A 14,497-nucleotide genomic window follows, 5' to 3' on the forward strand; every position below is an offset into this window, starting at 1 on the left:
TGTACAACTGGAATAATCTGTGAGCTGCGAATGCTATCTTAACATGATCTATCAAAACTGGACTGGAAATTGTTCTGATTTCACAAACTGGAACACCAGGGGAAGAAAAAACCCTTTATTCGCATCTTTCAATGCAAGACAACGGAAACATTTACAAAATGTAATAATCATGGACAACACCTTTTATGAGGTAGAAACAGACATCCCGAAAATTCCTAGTCAGATATTGTGTATATGACGGCATATAATTACATATTACAGTTAGTGAGAATAATGGTGGGTAGACTGTTGTTACTGCGTGGGCTGTTTAAGTTTGATGGGATGTCGTTTTCATGGTTTTTCTATTGACTTTAACTGCCCAGGACAGGCAGACGTGGATTGTACAACCTTATGTGAATGTAGATCATTTTATAAAAACACGATTGCAAGATAAAAACACAATGATGTGACAAGCAGCACACCCCGCTTTACCTAAGTGATCCAAAGTATACAGAGGCTTACACATTTATATATATATCAAAAAATACATCACTTTAAATAACAGCAGAGCTCAGAAATCAACTACCAAAAACATTTAAATAAAACACAGCTGAATGAAATCCCTGACAGCTCGTACACCAACTTGATGCCAGTCGTGTGATATTATTCGGTGGGCAGCAGAATTCAACAAGATGCAGTGTTGAGGCTGTGATTAGAGCGTTTTTATCCCCTTACTTCTTGCAATTTTGTATCTCTAAATAATGTCCATCGCATACACTATTTCAGGCTTAACTGTAAAAAGATCAGACAGCATCAACAAAAGTCAGTGTTTAACATGAAAAATAAAGACAAAAACATTTTAAAAATGTGGCAGGAGCGCTTCTTAAAATAATATTCTTAAAAGAAAATCCGGTGTGAAGATAAAATAGTAAAATCTTGGCGATAATCACAATTAATATCACGGGGTGTAAAAACAAATATCTTTTGACACAGTTGGACACGACCGGGGCTTGTACCTTATCATTTTAACAAGCACCTTCCCTTATCTCCATGACTTGCCATTGCACATTCAGTTTGAAATTTCATATAAATAAATAAAATGTTCATCTTAACGAGTGTACGTTTGCGTTAACGTCATCCACCTGCTTTTTTTTTTTTTTTTTACAATAAAGAGGGGAATCAAAATGTAGAGTTCTCATTTAAGAGGAAGCACAAAGCGGCACATTCAGTGGCCGTGGTCCCCCGAGGAGGTGGACGGCGGCTGCAGCTTCTCGGACTTGCGGTCTTTTGATTCGGACTCTGACGAGGAGTCCGAGTCCTGGGCCTGCTGCTGGTTCATCCACATGTCGGCGTACAAGCCTCCCTTGAGCAGCAACTCATCGTGTCTTTGGATGGAGAGAAAGTGAATCACTCAGAATTTGGTGAAAAGAAGAGGGTTTACCGTATGGTTGTCAGTATGACGCTCAAAACTACAGGTCACACTTACCGTCCTCTCTCAGCGATCCGGCCATCGCTAATAACCAGAATCTGGTCGGCTCCGATTATGGTGGACAATCTTTAAAAATGAAAAGGTTCACACAACACTTTAGACAAACCACTGATATCCTAAAAACAAAGAAAATAGAGAAAAAACTTTCAGAAGTAAAAGCCTTCACTACACGTGTCTCTTACCTGTGAGCGACAACCACTGTTGTACGATTGGAGCAGACTTTAGCCAATGAAGCCTGGATGTTGCGCTCCGTCTGTGTGTCCAGTGCTGATGTGGCCTAAAGAGAGACAGTATTTGTTAAAACAACAGTAGGAGCAGTAACCCAAGCCACACAACATCAGTACGGAGGTGAGTGGATATTTACTGAATTGCCATTTTTTGGGGCGAACTAATACTTCAAGTAAAAGCTGAGCAGCAACTAATGAACAATTAGCAATAGACAAAAGGGCAACAAAGTAGTGTCGGATTCAGTGTTATTCGATAAATAGCAGGACAGCATCGGTCCGCATACAATCTCTCCCTTTTGTAATCTTACCTCGTCGAGCAGGATGATCTGCGGTGCTTTCAGGATCGTTCTGGCGATGGCCACTCGTTGCTTCTCTCCTCCACTCAGCTTCAGACCTCTTTCACCCACCTGTGTATCATAACCTGCCAGAAATAAATGTAGGCGAGAAGGTTTGTGCATTATAGAAGATCGTACAGAGGACTTCATTTTGTATCAAATCATTTTGAACATGAACAATAGAGAGTATAGTAGATGCGTCCGTAAAATCAAACCCAAAAAACGAACAAGCAAAACAAAAAAAAAATCCCTCTAAGCCATTGCTGTGGCTCAAAGAAACACAAAGCTGTCCTTCACAGAAACACAGCAGAGTTAATCTTACCTTCAGGGAAGGTCATGATTTTATCGTGTATATCAGCAGCTATAGCAGCCTCCTCCACCTCCTGGTCGCTGGCAGAGATGCGGCCGTAGCGAATGTTGTTCTGGATGGTGTCGTTGAAAAGCACGGTATCCTGGGGAACCACGCCGATATGAGCTCGCAGAGATACCTGCTTCACCTGAGGAGAGACGACAGAGACGTAGTAAGTACTGGTCCAGAGTGTGCCTGTAAACACACACAGCTGCATACAGCTATGTTAGAGACATTGGAACTTGTGCTTTTATTGCTCTTGGTAATCTCGAGGGCAACATAACAAGGTGCTAATTCATGCCTCTAGTAGTCAGATGACTTCATTTGCACATGGAATGATGTACAATGCTTCTAATGCATATGAGACCTCGCTAATTACTTCTGGTGGCACTATGTAAAGCTTTCATGCTATGCTACTAATAGATCCTTGAGCTTTGTCATCTCATATACGAGTTCTGGTGGCAAACATTTACTTTTGATATGTCCTGGCCATCGATGCGAATGCAGCCTCCCTGAACATCATAGAAACGGAAGATGAGTCGAACGATGGTGCTCTTTCCAGAGCCCGACGGTCCCACCTGGGGAGAGAAGAGAAACTTAAAATTGCACAGTCCCAACAGAACACAGGCAGCTCAGCTGTATGAGTGAGTAGAGGGCAAAATCTATCTTTTGAATTCAAGCGGTTCCTTAGACTTACCAGGGCAAGTGTCTGTCCCGGAAGTACAGTGAAGGAAACATCGTTGAGAATCTCCTTCCTGCAAAAACAGTAAGACAGTCCTGTAAAATAGAATCTAGATAACGTCACATAATTCTGGTTCCAACTGGGCTATAAAAATCAACTGTGAACCGACCCATTCGTGTAGCTGAAGTAAACATTCTCAAACTCCAGTTTTCCCAGTTTGTAGAGAAGATTCCCTGCGTTTACTTCATCTTTCACCTGCGCAAGAGAACAAACACAGACGATATTAAGAAACGTGACAATAAAAAAAGCATTTAAAGACAAAGACCAAAGACTGGCGAGTTTTAAAAAGTACCTCTTCGTCTTCTTCGAAAAGCTTGAACATGCTTTCCATGTCAATGAAGGAATTCTGGATCATTCTGCAAAAAAATTGAGCCAAATGTTTAAAATAATTAACCAAGCGCAAAGGAATGAGGTCAAATAATGGCGCTCTGGGACTGTAGAACGGGTCGGCTGTGAATCCCAAAGCATCACTTTTTGACAAGATGAAAAAACAACTTTTCCTATAAATAGCAACCTTCAAAAGCTGATGTATTTTACTATGCTGCCGTCCATCTTAATGAGTTTTAAGCTGTTTCTACCTCTTCTTACCTGTAATAGGTTCCAAACCAGTTGAGGGGGGTGTACAGCTGGATGATGTAGGTGCCAAAGAGAACAAAATCTCCAACCTAGAAAAGTGTCAAATGAACTACGCTGTTATTCTTTACATTCTAATTACTGAAACACACCATACACTCTGAACAGCATTTGGTTGATGAAGTTGAAGGGAGGAGTTTTCTACATAATACCGTCTCCTTTTATTGCAAAAACCAATATAAAAGGTGCCAGCTGGCTTGAGAGAGCTCTCCAGGCAGTTTCTGTTGGCTATGATGTGAAAGGAATTTCGTAAGTGACCGGTACCTGAAATCTTCCTTCAGTCACAAAGTAGGCACAGAGCAGGGAGCCAGCCAGCAGGCCTGATCCGATGATGAGGTTCTGTGTTTGGTTGAGGAAGGCCAGGGACGCCTGGGTCTTCCACTCCGACTCCTAAAAAAAACAGGAGGAGAAACATACAAATACTGATTTCTTTGTAACAACAACAACAACAACATAAAGAGTGATATTAGGAGCCACAACAGAAGGCTAACTTCTTCACTGCTCCTTGTGTAAATGCAGATTTGATAACGCTGAGAGCTGGACACTGACTCATGCCTAAATAGCACATGCCATTTTTTAAAAGTGTGTTCTTTACTAAACTTTAATGTTTTGAAACATCAAAAAAAAACGTATCTCCTGGAAGGTTTATCTATCTGCTGTTAGGCAACTTGCAGATCGGTGTTGCTATCAATAACCAGACAGGGACACGAGCGAGCTATCCTCAAGGTTTGTTTTGACAACGAGCCGACATTCTCCTCAAGGCGAAGCTTATCTTCAGTATTCTGTTAAACTAAAACAGAAGAGGAAGTTGTAGACATTGTTGAGGCTGGGTTTCTTGTCACTAACTTGTTAAGTAGCTTAGTTTTCAACAGTGGGTCAATGATAAATGATCCAGGTTGTCAATAACTATTATTTATAGACAAGGTGTTTCAAGATACTGCTTCAAAGTGCTGATGACTGCAGTAGCTTGCTGTACTTTATTGCTTCAAAATTTCAAATGTTATACCAGCTGTTATCAGAATAATAACATTATGTTACAATGTTAGTCTAACTAAGGCTTATTTTGACAATGAATGACTCTGATAATGTTTTTTTTTTCATCCTATTGCCAATTTAATGTCAAAGAAATCTGAAAATGCTCATTACAATTTTACAAAGTGACATCTTCAGACTGTTTCTTTTATCTATCCAACAGTCTGAAACCCAAAGGCTCTTCAAATACTATCAAAAATAACAAAGAAAAGCAGCAAATTCTTCTATTTAAGAAGATGGGACCAGCAAATGTTTTAATTTTTTCCTTGAAAATGACTGAAATGATTTAGCGATTACCAAAGTAGTTAACTTATCGACTTATAGATATATTGACTCATCGTTGCAACTCTAAATCTAGCATGGTGCTAAGGAGTTGACCTGTCTCTGCGCAGAACAAAAAGAGGGTCAAAATAGACACTTATCTCAGTACCGCTGACTTACCTGATATTTCAAGATGGCATCCTCAAATCGGCCAACCTCGTAGTTCTCCGCATTGTAGTATTTTACCTATGGAACACACAAAAGCAAAAAAAAAACAAAAACAAGTTGGACAAAATTTGACATCTTGGATAAATCAAACATCTTCATGGACCAAAGCGGCTGATGGGCAAAAACATTTTTCACATACCGTCTCGAAGTTTAACAAGGAGTCCACAGCCTTCGTCTTGGCGTTGTTGTCCTGCAAATTCATGTCTCGTCTGTACTTGGCTCTCCATTCAGTGATGATGATGGTCAGAGCTAGAGGAGATATTATCAAGCAATCAGAAATCTTTATGTTCAACTAATCACTTCATTTAAGATTATGAAATAAATGAATAGAGTTCTGGATAGCTATGGTTACTACTCACTGAGGTACAAGGCCATGCAGACGAAGATAATAAGGCCGAACCAGGCGTTGAAATAAGTGATGAAGTAGATGATAGAGATGACGATGTCAGCGATGGTTGGGAAAATGCTGAACACAATGTAGCTGTGTAGGAAAAAAAGAACAATCGAGACAATTTCAGGGATTACATATGTCCAGACCAAACCCTGGTCCTGCTACTTATCAGGAATTTTCTGCTGAAATGTTGATGTAACGTCGCCGTCCTACCTGAGCAGGCTGTTAATGGACGAGGTGCCGCGGTCGATGCTCCTCAGCACATCGCCGGTTTTGCGGCCCAGGTGCCAGCGCAGGGAGAGGGAGTGAAGGTGGGAAAAGAGGCGCACTTGAACCACGCGGTTAGTGTACTGTTGCACCCGGATCCACAGGAAGGAGCGCATGTTACTGACAAACCCTGAGGCACCTGGGAGGAGGAAGAGATAACGGCGGAAGCGTCAGATGAGCCGCTCATGTGAAACGTGATATGAGACAGAAAATCAATGTGCTGCACTGCTTGTAGAGTATTTACATTTCGCAGAAGCTTTTGTGCAAAGCGACTTACAGTAATTCATACATGCATTCACACACTGATGGCGGTGGCTGCCACGCCAGGTGCCGATCAGCACATCAGGAGCGGTTCAGGGTTCAGTGTCTTGCCCAAGGACACTGCGACATGCAGACAAGGGGGAAGCGAGCCAGCGACCTTCTGATAACAAGACGCTGGCTCTGCCCCTGAGTCTGTCTGTCAGTCTGTGAAAAGCGAACACTATACATTACACATCCACAACATGACCGAGTTGATCCTACCTGCCCCGCCGCCCTGCAAGAACTTGAGCAGGACATACAAGCACACTGTGGTAGCCAGAGTTCTCCAGCTGCTGCCGTCAGTCAGTTCATTCACTGAGGGAGGGAGAAACACAAAGTTAAATGAGAACAAAGGCTTGAAGGCTTTTTCAATTGAAGACGTGGTGGATAAACAAGATGATAAACGAGACGCGTAAAATGTGGAAGGTGTTGCCTGACGCCTGGGTGTTTTATATGCGTCTCTCTGGCCCTCTGGCAGTACTAAACCATCAGGCGAAGGATGTCTTAGTTTTATCACATTGCACATCCTGAGGAACAGTGTGTGTCTCATTTGTTGAATCTGTCTACAAGCTTCTTGGTGTGTATTCAAGCTCACTTGTTGGCATGTTTTTATCTGGCTCTTGAGGCTCTGGCTCAAATTGAGCGAGTCAAAACCACTATTAGCTTGTGGCTCTGGCGTGTAGTTGCAGAAACGGGCCATTTAACTCTGAAATAAACAAAACACTTGTGTCTACAGGGTTTGGTAGAAAGAGGTCGCTCACCAATATTCTTGTAGAAAATGGGTACAAAGACATTAATGGCTCTCTCGACTCCAAGCAGCCCCAAGCAGAAAATGACCAGGAGCTGGAGGATGATGTTGTTCCGGGGCCACATGTAGGGAACCAGGAGACGGACTTTCCTCCTGAAGCCGTGCCAGGTGGACGGGTTGTCTTCTGTTCTGCCCAAAAGGCTCTGAGATATACCGAACACAGAGTCGCATAGCGTATAATAGTGGAATAGAGGGCATGTCTAAAGGTGGTTAAGCTTTGAAATACTGTTGGGAAATGAAAGTGTCACAGGTTTTAACTCCACTACCTGCCCACTGTTCTCCACGTCCCGCTCATCTTCATTTATCAGCAGCATGTATGGTCTCCGTGGCAACCCCGGAGCTTTGAGACCGATGAAGAACAGCAGCCCGGTGCCCATGTAGCGCATCAGCCACAGAGCAAACTGGACCTGTGGGGTTCATAGGCGGTTAACATGGACATGCACATCTGGTAAATCAGCGTGTGATAGCTGTGCATGAGGCAGTGACTCAGCCGATGACCGCATTAGGGTGTGTCATTCATTATTCAGTGGCCAAGCCTCTGAGGAAGTCATATCAATATATCAACATACAAGTGAGTCGTGACTGCTATATATTTCACAATAGTCATTGTGCGCTCCTTTCAAAAAGGAACTTTAGACTGGGATTGCCCGATATGTTTTTTCAGGCCTGACTAATCAGTAATCAAGGAGACTGATAAACAACATTTGGAACCAATATACATTGTATATATTGATATTATGTTGTTACCATGATATAAGACTAAATATCGTATTAGAAGTGTTGTGTCTTCCTGGTTTTAAAGGCTGCATTACAGTGAAGAGATGTTTTTTCCTGAACATACCATCTTTTTCTACTTGCTCTAACTCTTATTTTCACCCACTTAGTCATTATATTCACATTACTATCGTGTATTTTTTCAAAAATCTAATTGTGCCATATCTACATCGTATACCCTTAGGGCCCCCCATGGATCACTGCGCACTTCTGTTTTACTATATTCACGTATCTGTACTTTTTAAAAATATCAAAAACCATATACTGATATGTTTCTGTCCTCTTCTAGGTCACCATGGTGGAGATAGCCCTGCTTAACCTTAGTTTAAGATCACCAGATCTAGGATCCCCATCGAGTTCGTCTCACTCATAGATACCAGACACATTATTCCCTGAGAAATGAATGAACATTCCAAATTACACCCCATCTTGCAATGTTGAAGAAAGTGGGAAATAAATCCTGGATCCATTTCTTTATCTGTCTCCGCACCCAACGTTAACAGGGTCTATTTTGGGTCGAGAGCGATCCTCCATCCAAGTCTTGTGGAAATGTGCTCAGTAGTTTTTGTGGAATCTTGCTGATAAACCAACTGACCAACAACTGGACTCAGTTGAAAATGTAACTTCCTTGGCAAAGGAAGATGGTCTTTTTGATTTAACTTCTAATGAGACTTTAATTTTTAAGTCTTAATCATTGGATCCTGCATTATTTTATTCCTGCTGTTTATTTATTAATTTATCTTTATCATATCATTGTTTTATTGTTGTAATTTTTAGTCATGTGTTAGCTACATCTATTGTTATTTATTGTTGTCTGTGGCATTTCAAATATGCTACATGAGCCAACGTGGTTTGTCTAAAATGTGCTATGAAAATAAAGTTCTGTTGAAATAAGCTCAGTTGACAATTGGCTGATCCCTGCTTCACACTGAAAATGATGACTCAAAATGATTAAAATGCAGGATGAACAGTTAGAGGAGCACTACTGCATGATGACAAAACAAGTTAAGGACAGATCAAATCATGCAGAGTACCCTTGACCACAGGAAGGTCAAGTCATGCTTGCATTTGCATAACCAGAGTTGAAACTACTAGAAACTGACTCAGCATGGGAGGGGCAAGACTTCTTGTCTTTTCTGATTGGTTAACAGAGTCCCTTCAGGGATCTGAAAGTCAGACTGGGCAATGACTCGGCAAAAAAAAGAGGCTCTGGTGACGTTGCAGTTGTTTTTGCATTCCAGCCTGTCTCCCTCTGACAGCTCGGAGAAAGCTGATTGTTATACTAGAAACACAGGCTGCACTGCTTTAAAGTTAAGCGAGTCAGAAGACACACCCAATTAATAGATAAGTAACCTTTGGCTGACCAGACTGTGAAAACACACATCAACATTAAAAAACACTGACAGAGATGTGTGTGTTAAAGATATGTATCCTTTTTGAGTTTAAGGGGGAAACAATCAGCACATTCTTAAGTAACTGAACTTGATCCTGACCGGATAGGAAGGGACATTAATTGTATGACAACAATCATTCCTACCTGTTGTTGAATTGTCTCTAGGCTCCACCACCAGTGAGGGCTATACCAGGAGACGAAGGCCAAGTTCTCAGCTGAGAAAGCCACAGCCCAGAAAAGCAGCAGGGCTGCGCTGTGGCCCCTTGTTCGGTCCATCACCAGGACCCTCCGTCTTTCCACCCGGAGCACGGCTATGGCCCAGACCCAGCCCCCCACGGAGAAGCAGCCGTACAACACAACATAGCCTGGGAGCTCTCCACCGCTGGCAGCCCGCCACACCATCCCACCCAGAGACTGGACCAGGAGAAGGATGGAGATGGCCTGCTGGAAGCCGTAGAGGCGGGAGCGTGGGATGAACTTGGGCTCCATCGCCGTGCCATATTTTTGATAGAATATGAAGTGGATGGTGCCGAGGAAGAAGGCGATAGTGAGCAGGATGGTGGGGACCAGAGTGAAGTAGAAGCAGGGCGAGATGCCCTCATCCACCCAGGTGTGGGAGATGGAGGAATTGGCTTCACAGTAGCTCTGCATGAACACCATGGCTGCAGCTGGGGAGGGACGGAAATAATTTCATTAGATACAGTGCAATAATGGACAAAGTGCAAGATCATATGCAACTACTTAAATGACTGTAAAAAACAACAACAACAATAACACACAGTCAAACAGTCTAGGATAAGAGCAGGTAAACATTTCTTTTAAGAGTCTCTGCACACACTGAGCTGGCTGCTCGGCTCTGCTATATTAGGCTGTGAACTTCAGGGACATCTTTAGTTGCTGGCTCACGGTTCACCACTGCACCTGTTTTAGCTTGCCGGTTATAAAAGACCTCCACCCATTTGCCACACATTACCAAAATGTCTGCCAAAAGCGATGGTCAGAGCAGATACAGAGAGACATGCCTAGGGAGATAACTCCAGTATCATTCAGGGAGGCGAAAGGAATGTTACACTATTATAAACATGCATTTAAGAGGCTCCAGACATAAACTGACACACTGGTCTTATTAGTTACATTACCTTCTCCGCCGGGTGGTTGCTGTCAACCTCACAGGGCTCTCCACAATGCAGACCCTCCACTTGTCAGCAACAGAGGTTACTCGAGAGAAGCTAGCAAGCCCACTTAACACTATTAGTTAGCTGTTAGCTCTTGCAGTCGGCTAAAGCTACACACAGCCTTCACACAAACGACAGATTAGAACGTGACGGACTGGGGAGAGTGTGCGATAGCCTCCATACTTATCTAGGTACCGGCGGGCACTGCTGCTATCGACCGCGCGCGCTCATGCCGCTGCTGTTGTCCTTGCTGCGCGCGTGTTAAACAACAGATCGATGACTCGGCACTCGACGCTTTACGCAACAGTGTTCGACTGCACGACCTGAAAGTCAGCGCCCCTCAGTGGATGAAAAGGAAGACAGGAAGTTGTGAGTGTGATCATTTATTTAGGGAAAATCAAGGAGGTTACGTTAAGTGTAAAAGTAACACCACAGTCCATCACAGATAAAGGTCTGCATTCACAGTTTTACTCTTTAAGTTGCTATTTCAAGGAAAATATAGCCTCAGTGCTCAGTATGCTGAATAGCTCAGTCTACAGTGTTATGATTGTCATACATTATCTTTACCAATTCATTCACATGGAACTAGCATTTTAATGTTGTCAATGTGGAACTAAGATTTTACTAGTTTCAAAACAGTAGTAGTTTGGGTGTGGAGTCACTGGAGTGCCATTAAAAGTAAAGGAAAAAAATAATGAGTAAATAATAGGGGAATATAGAATGTCTAAAGTGATTCAAAATACTTTTCACACATTCATTCATAATTTGTATGAATCATTTATTAGATCCCTCTTCATACTTATGTGCATTTTGTGCAGTTATTTAGCAAAATGATTTTCCTACTTCCTTCTTTGGCGCAGAAATGACTCCATAATTTGGGTAGTGTATTCCATAATATTGCTTTCTGATCATGTGTTTTGGATAAAAGTTTCATTTCTGTCAGGTAGTGTTAATAATGGAGTAAGTAAAAAAAAAAAAAAAAGACTGTATTTTCCTCTGAGATGGTTGTAGAGTCACATGATATTGAAATTTACTAGAAGGTCTTCGTGCATTTAGTTACATTCTACCACTGGAAATAAAATACAATCAATTCGCAGATTGATGAGCCATGCTAAAGCCATGTGGTTCCAGCGTAGCTTTAGTGGCACTGTTATCAAGCCAATTTCTGTCACTTCCAATGCTGTGGACTAGGCATAAAAAAGCATCAACACTGGAGAAAGAGTCTGCAATTTTACAAGATGATCAGTAGATGGCACTAAATACTAAGGTATAGTCAGTGGAGGCCGCTGTAGAGAACAGACTCATGTACGAACAATAGTTAATAAAGAGAAACCCCATGACCATACGGACAGGTGGTGAGAAAAAACAACCCTGGAGATTGTACATAATAACAATGTAATCTAATTGCGCGATATTAAGTGCGAGCGGTTTGTAATTTTACTGCTGTATTAAGGCCAGTGACTGAGTGATTAATGAATGTAGCTCTGAACATAGCAACCCAGACTGAGTGCGCCTCTTCGACTGAAAAGAGTCATTTTCGAGTCAAAGGAACGCGAAAAAGAACGCCGTCTTCCAGTGACGAGAGGCTTTAAGTTAAGAGCTTTTTCCATCAAACCGTAAATTCGGGGTTTAGTACAAAGGCGGGAAGTGACTCAAAAGCCAGCTGTCGCATCTGTCCTTCCTATGAGGAGGAATAAAAGACTCTTCAGAAAAAGAGAAAAAAAAAAACATGTATGTGTACCTGCGTGTGAGAGGAAGAAAAATGGGGAAGCGTATCCTCATGGAGTGTTCATAAAAAAAGGAAGCGAAAAAAGAGCTTGTGATGTCTTGTGCGAGCGTACACCCACACACACACACACACGCACACACTCACACAGGAATCAGGCTGGGATGGAAAGGGGGGGGGGGGTAAATCTTATCATTTAGAGCCTTCACAATGGGCATAAAGAGCTGCTAATCTGCTTCATCTCCCCGGCTCTTTTGTGTGAGTGGAAATGGACCTTCTGTCCATCGGCTGCTTGTCACCCCCGCTCCTTTGTCTCCCGCTGGATGTGATGGCCTGCCCATCACAACCCTCATTTCTCTCCCCCTTTGTGGGGCGTCCCTACCTCAGCGCACAGACTCAGCTGGAGCCCTATAAGTCCTTTAGGTGGGCCCTTTCTTGCATTCAATCCCACCTTTCCTTTCATTCTCATTTATGCTTCTTTGTTCGCTTGAGGCTGCCCGACACGTACGCATGGAGCAGGCTGGGATGTGTAAGACGGATGTGCGCGCCAATCTAATCCCTCGATTCGGCGGGCGAGGAATATCGGCGGTGTTAGGAATGCCACGTCCAATCTCATTAGCAGCAGGGGCGATCAATGAAGCTTTCGGGTTTTTTTTTTTTTGCTGAATGTAGTATTCACTGAAGGATCAGGCTTTGCGAATTCAGTTCTTAGCACAGAGCTCACTGGCGGATGACCTTTGCTACGCCTTTAATACCCACAAATCACCCATGATCTATTGTGTGGAAGAGTTGCTACCGAGTGTGCGGACAGGCTGCTCATACAGAGAATGCGGCCTGGCAGGCGTCTACCTCCGCTGCCGTACGTCTGTATAGCTTATCTGCCAGAACCAACCCACGGTTAAATACGCAATTTCCTGGAAAAAAAAAACACAGAGCGCCAAGTTCTCGGTTTAGACATCTGGTCTAGGCTCTTCCTTTGGCCCACATGCTGACGATGGCTGTCTGCAAAGGAAAAAAAAGGAATTCGCCACTCGTGAAGTTTTTCCAACATGTTTTATCGTTGTGGTCCTTGAGTGAGCGGAGCGCCTACAGATTTTGGAAGGAGGTACACACATCTAACAGGTTTTCTTTCAAAGGACCCATAAAGTAGAAGGTAACGCGATGTCTTTTTGGAGCGTGAAGCACGACTGGGTGCTGGAGAGGCACTGAGAAATCAAACGCTCAATCCACAGTCCAATCAGGAATTGTGCCTATGATCGAGCTGTTGTGACACAACTACACAGCCATGGTGGCTGGTGCCTGCTCAGGCGTGCGAGGGCAGACCTATCAGAGCACACTAGGTTTTTAGATGGGGGGGGCCTTTAAGAGACGGAGCTTTTAACACAGAGGGCGAATAGATGTGCTAAAATGATGGACAGTGTGAGAAAAAAAAGGATGAACCTGAATCTTTGTATAATATGGGACCTTTAAGGGACTGGGAAAAAATGAGATGCTGTTATGTTTTGACACTCTCGAGCTTTTGAACGGGCGAGTAGCTTCTCAGAACACGGGGTCGATGACCTCTAGCTTAAGAGATGTTTGAAAGAGCTTTTCACTCGGAGGGACTTTCCGCTCGGCCCGCTGGGCTCGACATTGTATCTCTGAATTTGAGCTTGAACCGTCCAACCCTGGCAGCCCACGGAGAGCAGTTCAGCCACCTCTTCCTGCTGCAAAGAGAGCAGCACTGGGGGATAAGATCTCCTGCGAAAGCGCTCTCTGCAAACACAAAGGGGCTCCCTCCGACTGCTACCGCTGAACTGCACCCTTGCCACTGTCTTCTATATGTAGACAGACAGAGAGGCAGAGGGAGGTCGGAAGACAGAAGGTGTGTGAGACGGACAAGTGAGTAGAGGGAGTAGAGGGGGAGCGTGTGTGTGTGTGTGTGTGTGTGTGTGCAAGATAACATGGGCTAGAGAAAACCAGTGCCGTCAATGTGTGGGCGAATCTGTCACAGATACAGAGGCAGATAGGCTGAGGCAGAGCGGTATTGTTAGAGAGGACACAGAGCCCCGGACTAACCCATCTACACACTTCAGACACAATGGACTGGAAAACTAGCAGCACTCGCCTTTCTCCCGCATGCCAGACGCACATGGAAACACGCACACACACACACACACACCTTGCACAGATGAAATGTAAATGTGTGGATTTGGTCTTATCAACCGCAAACTCCAGTTGCTTTCATTTCTGTGCATCAAAGCAGTGATTTAAATGCCAGAGCCGTTACGTCCTGAGTGGCACCTCTCTAAAAATCTTCTTACAACACCCCGCTTCGACCACTAGGGGCATTCCCACACCATAATAATGCCCCGTGGCTCCAGATGAACGGGAAACAAATGGAACAAA

At 43.5% G+C, this 14,497-nt stretch overlaps 1 protein-coding gene across 2 annotated transcripts; it reads right to left on the bottom strand.

Annotated features, from left to right (window-relative positions):
* Nucleotides 1-100: 100 nt before the first annotated feature.
* Nucleotides 101-10,686, bottom strand: abcb6a (ATP binding cassette subfamily B member 6 (LAN blood group) a). 2 transcript variants are annotated; one of them, XM_030410295.1, is made up of 20 exons: nucleotides 10,348-10,686; nucleotides 9,353-9,876; nucleotides 7,308-7,448; nucleotides 6,995-7,184; nucleotides 6,456-6,548; nucleotides 5,880-6,072; nucleotides 5,635-5,756; nucleotides 5,415-5,524; nucleotides 5,228-5,293; nucleotides 4,019-4,144; nucleotides 3,710-3,786; nucleotides 3,414-3,477; nucleotides 3,231-3,316; nucleotides 3,077-3,134; nucleotides 2,853-2,957; nucleotides 2,353-2,527; nucleotides 2,004-2,116; nucleotides 1,651-1,745; nucleotides 1,466-1,534; nucleotides 101-1,364 (listed from the first exon to the last, which is right to left on the bottom strand). In XM_030410295.1, the coding sequence occupies exons 2-20, from the start codon at nucleotides 9,866-9,868 to the stop codon at nucleotides 1,205-1,207; spliced, it is 2,559 nt and encodes an 852-aa protein (XP_030266155.1). In that variant the 5' UTR covers nucleotides 9,869-9,876; nucleotides 10,348-10,686; the 3' UTR covers nucleotides 101-1,204. The 2 variants fall into 2 exon arrangements, with proteins under 2 accessions (XP_030266155.1, XP_030266156.1); XM_030410296.1 differs by having other exon boundaries at nucleotides 1,205-1,364; nucleotides 10,567-10,679.
* Nucleotides 10,687-14,497: the final 3,811 nt, after the last annotated feature.

This window comes from Sparus aurata, chromosome 24, assembly GCF_900880675.1.
Source record: "Sparus aurata chromosome 24, fSpaAur1.1, whole genome shotgun sequence".
NCBI lineage: Eukaryota > Metazoa > Chordata > Actinopteri > Spariformes > Sparidae > Sparus > Sparus aurata.